Genomic DNA, 13,458 nt, shown 5'->3' with positions numbered 1-13,458 from the left:
TTGGTCGGTCAGTTGGTTTGTTAATGTTGGTCGGTCAGTTGGTTTGTTCATGTCGGTTGGTCAGTTGGTTTGTTAATGTCGGTTGGTCAGTTGGTTTGTTCATGTTGGTCGGTCAGTTGGTTTGTTCATGTTGGTTGGTCAGTTGGTTTGTTCATGTTGGTTGGTCAGTTAGTTAACTATTCTAGTTTATTAACATACGCTTGGCTATTGCTTTTCTCTTGCTTATTCTGTTTACTTCATATGTTGATGCACGTGCTTCATGAAATAAGTAATAAATGCATTTGTATTTATTGATCATGTCGTGATTGGCTTTGGCATGTTGTGTGTCGTGGTTCTTAGAGAACATAATGTATACACAAGGGTGCTGAATTTTTTAAAGAAACATTTTGACCAAGGGACGAAATGCTCGACAAATCTACTTGTCCTTCTTAAACTACTTGCCCCCCTCCCTGTCACACAAAACGCACACAAACAAATAGAATATCACTTGTAGGATTGAGCTTTTATTTAACAATGAACACAATCAAACAATCAGTGATTAAAAGCCTTTAGAGTCCCTGCTATTTTCGCCTGTTTTTTTACTGTTGGATTTGTGGCTACACCTCTTTAACTATAAAGGTTACAGGTGCATGTCATACATGAAATGAATGTGCACACACCAGGCTTTCATAAACACAGTGAATAGTGTGAGACTCACCTGTTCAATACAGAGAACAATAAACACAGAAAATGAGACGCTTTCTAGAAAAAAACAAAACATTGTTTATATGATTTCTTATAGCATGGCCAGCTCATATCTGACAAGGCACAATGAAACTTCAACATGTAGGGAACAGGGACAATGTTTTTAACACAGTGGATAATAAATAAAGGAATTAAGGCCATACATACAAAAGGGACCAAAAACAGACAAAAAAAGGATTAATTGAAAATGTGCAAAAGGAAAAAAAAGACATAAAAAGCTGCATTCAAGTTATTCTTCCCAGGGACCCTGTGGCACAAGATGGCGCTATTCACTGTGGCATGTCCCTAAACAGCTCTGCTTTTGAGCATCTGATCCACAAACACAAAAAACAGGAGCCTGAGTAAAAAGAGTTAAAGGGCCAGGGTCTCCGGCAGGGTATTTAACATTGCACGGACCCTATAGAGTTAATAACCATTTTTGTTTCATGAAATGAAAGATAAAAAGTAAAAGTAATTCAGTCTAAACACACTTGGCAAAATGTAGCCCTTCTAATGTGTGTTCATGGCAAAACCAAAATAATAAAGATTGAAACTACATCAGCCCTCATGCACCAAGAGAGTCCCAGAGAAAAATGTCTCTTCTGGCCCCACACATGCTTGGGACCACCAGAAGTAAGCCAATATTCAGTAGCTCTGCTGGGGTCGTGCTCCTCAAATTCAGAGCCTTAATATTCAATAGCTCTTCTGGGGTCCTACTCCTCAAATTCAGAGCCTCAATATTCAGTAGCTCTGCTGGGGTCCTACTCCTCAAATTCAGAGCCTTAATATTCAGTAGCTCTGCTGGGGTCCTGCTCCTCAAAGTCAGAGCCTCAATATTCAGTAGCTCTGCTGGGGTCCTACTCCTCAAATTCAGAGCCTCAATATTCAATAGCTCTGCTGGGGTCCTGCTCCTCAAAGTCAGAGCCTCAATATTCAGTAGCTCTGCTGGGGTCCTACTCCTCAAATTCAGAGCCTCAATATTCAGTAGCTCTGCTGGGGTCCTACTCCTCAAATTCAGAGCCTCAATATTCAGTAGCTCTGCTGGGGTCCTACTCCTCAAATTCAGAGCCTCAATATTCAGTAGCTCTGCTGGGGTCCTACTCCTCAAATTCAGAGCCTCAATATTCAGTAGCTCTGCTGGGGTCCTGCTCCTCATATTCAGAGCCTCAATATTCAGTAGCTCTGCTGGGGTTGTGCTCCTCAAATTCAGAGCCTCAATATTCAGTAGCTCTGCTGGGGTCCTACTCCTCAAATTCAGAGCCTCAATATTCAGTAGCTCTGCTGGGGTCCTACTCCTCAAATTCACCGAACATGTTTTTTTTGCTCACCGAATTGAATTTATGCACCAAACTGAGTGAGGTACACGCGGTCTGTGCTGAGGACGGGCCTTTCGAGGGTTTGGTGAAAATATATGAAACGTTTCCTGAGTTATAGTAATAAAAATGATAACAGTCCAGCATTTCTTATCTTAAAATTATGTGTCATAGATTAAAAAAACAATGTATATACAATCAACCTTGTTGTACTATTTTGCTAGAGTTACTGAGTCTGCACTCTTTGCATTAACATGTCTAATACAATGTGGTCAAATGCAGGAGTCATGTATGGAACACCTCCACACAAGTGCTCTAGTTTATAATAAATATAAAAACTGTCTTCTCAAAAAGCAAAGAAATTCATTGCAGTAAACTATGTTAATGCAGCAGTTAGGGTTGAACTCATCGCCACAAAAGCAAGGGAATGTGGCATTAGTGTTTTTAACCCTAACTCTCCGTTCCCACCCCACACAAGCAGCCAAAGGAACCAGACAACACAAGTAACTCCAGACTGCCATCATCAGGCAAGAGGTAGAACATGCAGCTCTTTCCAGATGACACAAGACACATCCATCATCCACTGGTGCTGCAGCAATGGATATACTAGGGATGGGAAGTTTAAATGTATAAACTCTACAAAGGTGGTTAAACGTTGAATAATATGCTAGATGTATAACCGGTCACGTGACAAATTTCACCAAACGCATACTTTATTTATGTATTCATTTTAGTAATTTATCATCATATACAGCAGGCCATCGTGTATCCAACTGCTGTGGTAAGGGTGGAAATTATAAAAGGGAAGGGGTTTGGCAATTGCCTCCAAGTAGTTTTTAGAATTGGTGCAATAGAAAGATTGACACTGGGGCTGGTTTTATTCTCAACACGTCTGTTCATGCTGTAGTGGGCATGGTTCAGTCCACATGGGATAAGAAAAGTGTTTTTTCTGCTGTATTTTAAATAGAATTGCATCTCTAAACAAAGGAACGAGGCAAAAGCACATTTGAAGTTATTTTGAGGAACTGGACAAGAGAACTGTGGTATGTAAATAATTATGCCAAACAAAATTGCCCGACCACAAAAACACAAGTTCAATGCTTCACCATTTGAAATGAAAGCATTCAGAATTACTGTGGATGGAGTTACTGAATGCAGTAAAAAGCAAACATCCAGAATAAACAGAACGCGCTAGATGGTGACTGATTACGTGTAACATGATTTAAAAAAGATCATTTTTTTTCAATATTCAGAGAACGCAAATGTAAATTAGTTATGTATAGGCTTTAATTTACAGGGTTTGCTGTGCAGTGATAGCTGTGCTCTGGGGTTTGTGCTGTGCAGTGATAGCTGTGCTCTGGGGTTTGCTGTGCAGTGATAGCTGTGCTCTGGGGTTTGTGCTGGGCAGTGATAGCTGTGCTCTGGGGTTTGCTGTGCAGTGTTAGCTGTGCTCTGGTTTGTGCTGGGCAGTGATAGCTGTGCTCTGGGGTTTGCTGTGCAGTGATAGCTGTGCTCTGGTTTGTGCTGGGTAGTGATAGCTGTGCTCTGGTTTGTGCTGGGCAGTGATAGCTGTGCTCTGGGGTTTGTGCTGGGCAGTGATAGCTGTGCTCTGGTTTGTGCTGGGCAGTGATAGCTGTGCTCTGGTTTGTGCTGGGCAGTGATAGCGGTGCTCTGGGGTTTGTGCTGTGCAGTGATAGCTGTGCTCTGGGGTTTGTGCTGGGCAGTGATTGCTGTGCTCTGGGGTTTGTGCTGTGCAGTGATTGCTGTGCTCTGTTTTGTGCTGGGCAGTGATAGCTGTGCTCTGGGGTTTGCTGGGCAGTGATAGCTGTGCTCTGGGGTTTGTGCTGGGCAGTGATTGCTGTGCTCTGGTTTGTGCTGGGCAGTGATAGCTGTGCTCTGTGGTTTGTGCTGTGCAGTGATAGCTGTGCTCTGGGGTTTGTGCTGGGCAGTGATTGCTGTGCTCTGGGGTTTGTGCTGTGCAGTGATTGCTGTGCTCTGTTTTGTGCTGGGCAGTGATAGCTGTGCTCTGGGGTTTGCTGGGCAGTGATAGCTGTGCTCTGGGGTTTGTGCTGGGCAGTGATAGCTGTGCTCTGGGGTTTGTGCTGGGCAGTGATAGCTGTGTTCTGGGGTTTGTGCTGGGCAGTGATAGCTGTGCTCTGTGGTTTGTGCTGGGCAGTGATAGCTGTGCTCTGGTTTGTGCTGTGCAGTGATAGCTGTGCTCTGGTTTGTGCTGTGCAGTGATAGCTGTGCTCTGGGGTTTGTGCTGTGCAGTGATAGCTGTGCTCGGGTTTGTGCTGGGCAGTGATAGCTGTGCTCTGGTTTGTGCTGTGCAGTGATTGCTGTGCTCTGGGGTTTGTGCTGTGCAGTGATAGCTGTGCTCTGTGGTTTGTGCTGGGCAGTGATAGCTGTGCTCTGGTTTGTGCTTGGCAGTGATAGCTGTGCTCTGGGGTTTGTGCTGGGCAGTGATAGTGGAGCTCTGGAGTTTGTGCTGGGCAGTGATAGCTGTGCTCTGGTTTGTGCTGGGCAGTGATAGCTGTGTTCTGGGGTTTGCTGGGCAGTGATAGCTGTGCTCTGGTTTGTGCTGGGCAGTGATAGCTGTGCTCTGGGGTTTGTGCTGGGCAGTGATAGCTGTGCTCTGGGGTTTGTGCTGGGCAGTGATAGCTGTGCTCTGGGGTTTGTGCTGGGCAGTGATAGCTGTGTTCTGGGGTTTGTGCTGGGCAGTGATAGCTGTGCTCTGTGGTTTGTGCTGTGCAGTGATAGCTGTGCTCTGGTTTGTGCTGTGCAGTGATAGCTGTGCTCTGGGGTTTGTGCTGTGCAGTGATAGCTGTGCTCTGGTTTGTGCTGTGCAGTGATAGCTGTGCTCTGTGGTTTGTGCTGGGCAGTGATAGCTGTGCTCTGGTTTGTGCTGTGCAGTGATAGCTGTGCTCTGGGTTTGTGCTGGGCAGTGATAGCTGTGCTCTGGGGTTTGCTGGGCAGTGATAGCTGTGCTCTGTGGTTTGTGCTGTGCAGTGATTGCTGTGCTCTGGGGTTTGTGCTGTGCAGTGATAGCTGTGCTCTGGGGTTTGTGCTGTGCAGTGATAGTGGTGCTCTGGTTTGTGCTGGGCAGTGATAGCTGTGCTCTGGGGTTTGCTGGGCAGTGATAGCTGTGCTCTGTGGTTTGTGCTGTGCAGTGATAGCTGTGCTCGGGTTTGTGCTGGGCAGTGATAGCTGTGCTCTGGGGTTTGTGCTGGGCAGTGATTGCTGTGCTCTGGGGTTTGTGCTGTGCAGTGATAGCTGTGCTCTGTGGTTTGTGCTGGGCAGTGATAGCTGTGCTCTGGTTTGTGCTGGGCAGTGATAGCTGTGCTCTGGGGTTTGTGCTGGGCAGTGATAGTGGAGCTCTGGAGTTTGTGCTGGGCAGTGATAGCTGTGCTCTGGTTTGTGCTGGGCAGTGATAGCTGTGCTCTGTGGTTTGTGCTGGGCAGTGATAGCTGTGTTCTGGGGTTTGCTGGGCAGTGATAGCTGTGCTCTGGTTTGTGCTGTGCAGTGTTAGCTGTGCTCTGGGGTTTGTGCTGTGCAGTGATAGCTGTGCTCTGGGGATGTGCTGGGCAGTGATAGCTGTGCTCTGGGGTTTGTGCTGGGCAGTGATAGCTGTGCTCTGGTTTGTGCTGGGCAGTGATAGCTGTGCTCTGGGGTTTGTGCTGGGCAGTGATAGCTGTGCTCTGGGGTTTGTGCTGGGCAGTGATAGCTGTGCTCTTGGGTTTGTGCTGGGCAGTGATAGCTGTGTTCTGGGGTTTGTGCTGGGCAGTGATAGCTGTGCTCTGTGGTTTGTGCTGTGCAGTGATAGCTGTGCTCTAGTTTGTGCTGTGCAGTGATAGCTGTGCTCTGGGGTTTGTGCTGTGCAGTGATAGCTGTGCTCTGGTTTGTGCTGTGCAGTGATAGCTGTGCTCTGTGGTTTGTGCTGGGCAGTGATAGCTGTGCTCTGGTTTGTGCTGTGCAGTGATAGCTGTGCTCTGGGGTTTGTGCTGTGCAGTGATAGCTGTGCTCTGGGGTTTGTGCTGTGCAGTGATAGCTGTGCTCTGGTTTGTGCTGTGCAGTGATAGCTGTGCTCTGGGGTTTGTGCTGTGCAGTGATAGCTGTGCTCTGGGGTTTGTGCTGTGCAGTGATAGCTGTGCTCTGGTTTGTGCTGGGCAGTGATAGCTGTGTTCTGGGGTTTGTGCTGTGCAGTGATAGTGGTGCTCTGGGGTTTGTGCTGTGCAGTGATAGTGGAGCTCTGGGGTTTGCGCTGTGCAGTGATAGTGGAGCTCTGGGGTTTGCTGTGCAGTGATAGTGGAGCTCTGGGGTTTGCTGTGCAGTGATAGTGAAGCTCTGGGGTTTGCTGTGCAGTGATAGTGGAGCTCTGGGGTTTGCTGTGCAGTGATAGTGGAGCTCTGGGGTTTGCTGTGCAGTGATAGTGGAGCTCTGAGGTTTGTGCTGGGCAGTGATAGCTGTGCTTTGGTTTGTGCTGGGCAGTGATAGTGGAGCTCTGGGGTTTGTGCTGGGCAGTGATAGCTGTGCTCTGGTTTGTGCTGGGCAGTGTTAGCTGTGTTCTGGGGTTTGTGCTGGGCAGTGATAGCTGTGCTCTGGGGTTTGTGCTGGGCAGTGATAGCTGTGCTCTGGGGTTTGTGCTGTGCAGTGATAGCTGTGCTCTGGTTTGTGCTGGGCAGTGATAGGTGTGCTCTGGGGTTTGTGTTGGGCAGTGATAGCTATGCTCTGGGTTTGTGCTGGGCAGTGATAGCTGTGCTCTGGTTTGTGCTGGGCAGTGATAGCTGTGCTCTGGTTTGTGCTGGGCAGTGTTAGCTGTGTTCTGGGGTTTGTGCTGGGCAGTGATAGCTGTGCTCTGGTTTGTGCTGGGCAGTGATAGCTGTGCTCTGGGGTTTGTGCTGGCCAGTGATAGGTGTGCTCTGGGGTTTGTGTTGGGCAGTGATAGCTATGCTCTGGGTTTGTGCTGGGCAGTGATAGCTGTGCTCTGGTTTGTGCTGGGCAGTGATAGCTGTGCTCTGGTTTGTGCTGGGCAGTGATAGCTGTGCTCTGGTTTGTGCTGGGCAGTGATAGCTGTGCTCTGGGGTTTGCTGTGCAGTGATAGCTGTGCTCTGGGGTTTGCTGGGCAGTGATAGCTGTGCTCTGGGGTTTGCTGGGCAGTGATAGCTGTGCTCTGGTTTGTGCTGGGCAGTGATAGCTGTGCTCTGGTTTGTGCTGGGCAGTGATAGCTGTGTTCTGGGGTTTGCTGGGCAGTGATAGCTGTGCTCTGGGGTTTGTGCTGGGCAGTGATAGCTGTGCTCTGTGGTTTGCTGGGCAGTGATAGCTGTGCTCTGGTTTGTGCTAGGCAGTGATAGCTGTGTTCTGGGGTTTGCTGGGCAGTGATAGCTGTGCTCTGGGGTTTGTGCTGGGCAGTGATAGTGGAGCTCTGGGGTTTGTGCTGTGCAGTGATTGCTGTGCTCTGGTTTGTGCTGGGCAGTGATAGCTGTGCTCTGGGGTTTGTGCTGGGCAGTGATAGCTGTGCTCTGGTTTGTGCTGGGCAGTGATAGCTGTGCTCTGGGGTTTGTGCTGGGCAGTGATAGTGGAGCTCTGGGGTTTGTGCTGTGCAGTGATAGCTGTGCTCTGGTTTGTGCTGTGCAGTGATAGCTGTGTTCTGGGGTTTGTGCTGTGCAGTGATAGCTGCGCTCTGGTTTGTGCTGGGCAGTGATAGCTGTGCTCTGGGGTTTGCTGTGCAGCGATAGCTGTGCTCTGGTTTGTGCTGTGCAGTGATAGCTGTGCTCTGGTTTGTGCTGTGCAGTGATAGCTGTGCTCTGGGGTTTGTGCTGTGCAGTGATAGCTGTGCTCTGGTTTGTGCTGTGCAGTGATAGCTGTGCTCTGGGGTTTGTGCTGGGCAGTGATAGCTGTGCTCTGTGGTTTGTGCTGGGCAGTGATAGCTGTGTTCTGGGGTTTGTGCTTTGCAGTGATAGCTGTGCTCTGGTTTGTGCTGGGCAGTGATTGCTGTGCTCTGGGGTTTGTGCTGGGCAGTGATAGCTGTGCTCTGGGGTTTGCTGTGCAGTGATAGTGGAGCTCTGGGGTTTGCTGTGCAGTGATAGTGAAGCTCTGGGGTTTGTGCTGTGCAGTGATAGCTGTGCTCTGGTTTGTGCTGGGCAGTGATAGCTGTGCTCTGGGGTTTGTGCTGGGCAGTGATAGCTGTGCTTTGGTTTGTGCTGTGCAGTGATAGCTGTGCTCTGGGGTTTGTGCTGGGCAGTGATAGTGGAGCTCTGGGGTTTGTGCTGGGCAGTGATAGCTGTGCTCTGGTTTGTGCTGGGCAGTGATAGCTGTGCTCTGGGGTTTGTGCTGGGCAGTGATAGTGGAGCTCTGGGGTTTGTGCTGGGCAGTGATAGCTGTGCTCTGGTTTGTGCTGGGCAGTGATAGCTATGCTCTGGGTTTGTGCTGGGCAGTGATAGCTGTGCTCTGGGGTTTGTGCTGGGCAGTGATAGCTGTGCTCTGGGGTTTGCTGGGCAGTGATAGCTGTGCTCTGTGGTTTGTGCTGGGCAGTGATAGCTGTGCTCTGGGGTTTGCTGTGCAGTGATAGCTGTGCTCTGGTTTGTGCTGGGCAGTGATAGCTGTGCTCTGGTTTGTGCTGGGCAGTGATAGCTGTGCTCTGGTTTGTGCTGGGCAGTGATAGCTGTGCTCTGGTTTGTGCTGGGCAGTGATAGCTGTGCTCTGGGGTTTGTGCTGTGCAGTGATAGCTGTGCTTTGGTTTGTGCTGGGCAGTGATAGCTGTGCTCTGGTTTGTGCTGGGCAGTGTTAGCTGTGTTCTGGGGTTTGTGCTGTGTAGTGATAGCTGTGCTCTGGGGTTTGCTGTGCAGTGATAGCTGTGCTCTGGGGTTTGTGCTGGGCAGTGATAGCTGTGCTCTGGTTTGTGCTGGGCAGTGATAGCTGTGCTCTGGTTTGTGCTGGGCAGTGATAGCTGTGCTCTGGGGTTTGCTGGGCAGTGATAGCTGTGCTCTGGGGATGTGCTGGGCAGTGATAACTGTGCTCTGGTTTGTGCTGTGCAGTGATAGCTGTGCTCTGGGGTTTGTGCTGGGCAGTGTTAGCGGTGCTCTGGGGTTTGTGCTGGGCAGTGATAGCTGTGCTCTGGGGTTTGTGCTGGGCAGTGATAGCTGTGCTCTGGGGTTTGTGCTTGGCAGTGATAGCTGTGCTCTGGGGTTTGTGCTGTGCAGTGATTGCTGTGCTCTGGTTTGTGCTGTGCAGTGATAGCTGTGCTCTGGGGTTTGTGCTGGGCAGTGTTAGCGGTGCTCTGGGGTTTGTGCTGGGCAGTGATAGCTGTGCTCTGGGGTTTGTGCTGGGCAGTGATAGCTGTGCTCTGGGGTTTGTGCTGGGCAGTGATAGCTGTGCTCTGGGGTTTGCTGTGCAGTGATAGCTGTGCTCTGGGGTTTGCTGTGCAGTGATAGCTGTGCTCTGGTTTTGTGCTGGGCAGTGATAGCTGTGCTCTGGTTTTGTGCTGGGCAGTGATAGTGATAAATCATGTAAATCGAGCTAAATCTGTAAATTTCTTGTAATTTTTGCAAAAAATTGAGAAGGGTTCTAGAATTATTCTGGTGTTTTAATGGGTTTTTATCTCATTGTATTCTAGTAGTGTACTGCCCTGTAACACATGTAAGTCTCTTTGGATAAAGTCTGCCATAATAATAATAATAATAATAATAATAATAATAATAATAATAATAATAATAATAATAACCAGGCTACGGTAATGATCAATGTCCCACAACATGGCGTCTTGCAGACTGCTCTCACAAACGCAGTAATGATGCGGCCAGTATGTACATTATTTACTATTAAAATGTGCATCGTTTCAAAGAGATCCCTGTGCTTAGCGTTCCTGCCTAACTCTCTTTCTCTTTTCCTCTTCATGCTGCCACCCTGCTGTCCTGCTGTCCTCCTTTAACAACAGGTAAGTAAACTGGCCTTTTATATTTTACTTTTCACAGGTATTATATAAAGACTAACATATTATACATGTGCACTTAACCCTTGAAGGACTTCATTTTTTTTGACTTACTGGGACACCATACTGCCGTGCAAGTTGGAAACGCATATCATTGCATTAGGGAGGGATTGGATTTCACTCTCTGATATCTTATTTTTTTGCGTGACATCACTGAGACACGCATTTATGTTTTAAACGGGGGGTCAAATGATAAGAATCTTTGAATCTGATCGAACCGAAGCCAATTCAGGTCTGAGTTGTAAGACATCATATCAGTAGAGAACAGATCGTAATACTTCATTTCATTTTCTGTTTTCAGGACTGCCTTATCCTGGTGAAAGCAAAGTTAGAAAGATGGAGTCTGTTTTCATTAAACAGGAGGAGGTTCTGGAATTGGTACCTGTCCGCATTAAACAGGAGATGACTGAACTGGAGCCTGTCCACATTAAAGAAGAGACTGAACTGGAGCCTGTCCACATTAAAGAAGAGACTGAACTGGAGCCTGTCCACATTAAAGAAGAGACTGAACTGGAGCCTGTCCACATTAAACAAGAGGAGACTGAACTGGAGCCTGTCCACATTAAAAAAGAGACTGAACTGGAGCCTGTCCACATTAAAGAAGAGACTGAACTGGAGCCTGTCCACATTAAACAAGAGGAGACTGAACTGGAGCCTGTCCACATTAAAAAAGAGACTGAACTGGAGCCTGTCCACATTAAAGAAGAGACTGAACTGGAGCATGTCCACATTGAAGAAGAGACTGAACTGGAGTCTGTCCGCATTAAAGAAGAGACTGAACTGGAGCCTGTCCACATTAAAGAAGAGACTGAACTGGAGCCTGTCCACATGAAAGAAGAGACTGAACTGGAGCCTGTCCACATGAAAGAGGAAGAGACTGAATTGCAGCCTTTCTACATTGAACAGTCTGTTGATTTGTTGTGTAAGGATTCAGAAAACATATCCCGTTCAAAGATATCACATCATTGTTCTGAATGTTGGAAGAGCTTCAGTCGATTAGGAAACCTAAAAACACACCAGCGAATTCACACTGGAGAGAAGCCGTATCACTGTACTGAATGTTGGAAGAGCTTCAGTCATTCAGGTCACCTAAAAACACACCAGCGAACTCACACTGGAGAGAAGCCGTATCACTGTTTTGAATGTGGGGACAGCTTCAGTCGGTTAGAAAACCTAAAAAGACACCAACGAATTCATACTGGAGAGAAGCCATATCACTGTTCTGAATGTGGAAAGAACTTTAGTTGCTTAAAAAGCCTACAACTACACCATCGAATTCACACTGGAGAGAAGCCATATTACTGTAATGAATGTGGGAAAAGCTTCACTGAATCAGGACAACTAAAAACACACCAACGAATTCACACTGGAGAGAAGCCGTATCACTGTCTTGAATGTGGGGAGAGCTTCACTGAATCAGGAACCCTAAAAACACACCAACGAATTCACACTGGAGAGAAGCCATATCGCTGTACCGAATGTGGGAAGAGCTTCAGACAGTCAAGCACCCTAAAACGACACCTGCAAATTCACACTGAAGCCAGCCTCCCTCCCTCCCAGTCCCTCACCTCTCCACCCTACATGTTTGAGTGTGTGGAGAGCTGACTAATTCATTCTCTCTCTCTCTCATCCTGCAGTAAATGAAGGGGGTCCCCAGGAGTGAGAGCTAGCTTGAATCCACAGACACAGAGAAGGGGATCATGTCAAACTGAAGAGACAGATCCATTCTTTCAGAGTGAACTGGACAGCCCTGGGATTCAGCTCCACTCCTGCCCCTGAATTGGAAATGAATCTCACTCATCATGCTGTGAGGATTTATGACAGTTTCAGGGTCATTCTACTTAGAAGGGAGACATTGGAAATATATGCCAAGCTTTTTCTCTGAACACTATATATGTTTGATGCAACACATTAAGCTGCCAGTATCATATATAAAGCTCTATATATCATTAATTTTTTTTGTATCTTGACTTTTCGTAGTTTTTTTGTGACTTTGTAGACCTAGCCGTGATGTATTAAAGTAATTTTCATTCCTGTAACTTCGTTTCATCCTTTCTGCGGTAGTTTAATTATGAATGTTTGTTTCAAACTACGTTTGTATACAAATGCTTACCCTTCATGTATTATCATTTTTTTTCCTGATTTAAGACTTCGGATTGTGCCTGTTATTTTACGCATGCCTCCCACTGGTGTAGATTCAACTAGTTGTTCATATGTATGTGAAACTTCCTGTTTAAGAGTTTCTGGGCTTTGAGTTACTTTTAAAATAAAGCACCTTAAAATATAAAAGAAAGCAAAACATGTGTTAATAGTATGTTAAATAACAATGGCAATAAATACATTTGGTTTTCCTTTTAGATCTTAAGGTGATTTATTAATGAAGAGAAGCATGTAAACAGATCATTGCAGAGTTCTTTAATTAAACACAAACGGAAATCTTTTCTTCTCAGTAATTAATGTAGTGCACAGACAACTGAAATATGCTAAAAGTATTTACTTGCGTAGCCTACTGTATACACTGTACTTTCCTTTTACACAACCAAAATTATTATTATTATTAATTATTATTATTATTATTATTATTATTATTATTATTGTTATTATTTATTTCTTAGCAGACGCCCTTATCCAGGGCGACTTACAATCGTAAGCAAATACATTTCAAGTGTTACAATACAAGTAATACAATAAGAGCAAGAAATACAATAACTTTTGTTCAAGCAAAGTACAAGTGTGACAAACCACAATTCAATAATACAGCAGATAATAGTGATAGTTACATCAGGATATGATTAAATACAAAGTACTACAGGTTAAACACTTGGCAGATTACAGTATTCTGAAGTACAGGATTAAATGCAGTAAAATAGAGAAGTGTTTAGGAGGGAGGAGATGAAGAGAGCAGGAGCAGCAGCTTGAAAGAGGTGAGTGGGGAGGGGGTCCAAGGCACACGTGGTGGGTTTGTGACCCTGGAGCAGGGAGGAAAGGTCAGAGTCCGAGAGGGGCAAGAAGGTGGAGAGGGAGGGTGAGTTAGTAGGGGTTGCAGTGGGTGTAGGGGTTGGAGCAGGAGGGGGTGCGGGGGAGGGAGAGGTGTTAAAGAGTTTGCGGATATCTGAGATTTTAGAAGAGAAGAAGGAGGCAAAGTCATCAGGGGAGATAGAGGAGGAGGGAGGAGGAGGGGGGAGGGTTTAGGAGGGAGGAGGAGAAGGTAGAGAATAGTTTACGTGGGTTGTTAGTGGAGGCTTGGATTACAGATTGGAAATATACACAGACAAACAAAAAGTGATGATATTCTTAAATTAACATGCTTTTTGGGATATTAACTTCTTAAGTGTTTTCATAGAATTATGTTTTCGCTTATGCGTTGTAACGAATGCATGTGTGCTGCTGGCTGGGTTTACTTGGTCCAATTAAGTAATTTAGGGTACAGTTGGA

The 13,458-nt window shown here is 46.7% G+C and overlaps 2 protein-coding genes across 4 annotated transcripts in view; one reads left to right on the top strand and one right to left on the bottom strand.

The window, feature by feature from the left end:
• LOC131721213 (zinc finger and SCAN domain-containing protein 21-like) overlaps positions 1-12,219 on the top strand; it is an 18,521-nt gene extending 6,302 nt beyond the window's left edge. For all 3 annotated transcript variants that reach the window (XM_059014637.1, XM_059014636.1, XM_059014635.1), the window contains exon 2: positions 10,325-12,219. In XM_059014637.1, the coding sequence (XP_058870620.1) occupies positions 10,360-11,628 (1,269 nt within the window). In that variant the 5' untranslated portion in view covers positions 10,325-10,359 and the 3' untranslated portion in view covers positions 11,629-12,219. The remainder of the gene's footprint in view (positions 1-10,324) is intronic.
• LOC131721205 (zinc finger protein ZFP2-like) overlaps positions 1-13,458 on the bottom strand; it is a 104,013-nt gene that overhangs the window by 52,535 nt on the left and 38,020 nt on the right. The gene's annotated exons all lie outside the window — the stretch shown is intronic.

This window comes from Acipenser ruthenus, chromosome 48 (genome assembly GCF_902713425.1).
Source record: "Acipenser ruthenus chromosome 48, fAciRut3.2 maternal haplotype, whole genome shotgun sequence".
In the NCBI taxonomy this organism is placed as follows: Eukaryota; Metazoa; Chordata; class Actinopteri; order Acipenseriformes; family Acipenseridae; genus Acipenser; species Acipenser ruthenus.
This window is presented reverse-complemented; position numbering and strand designations above follow the sequence as displayed.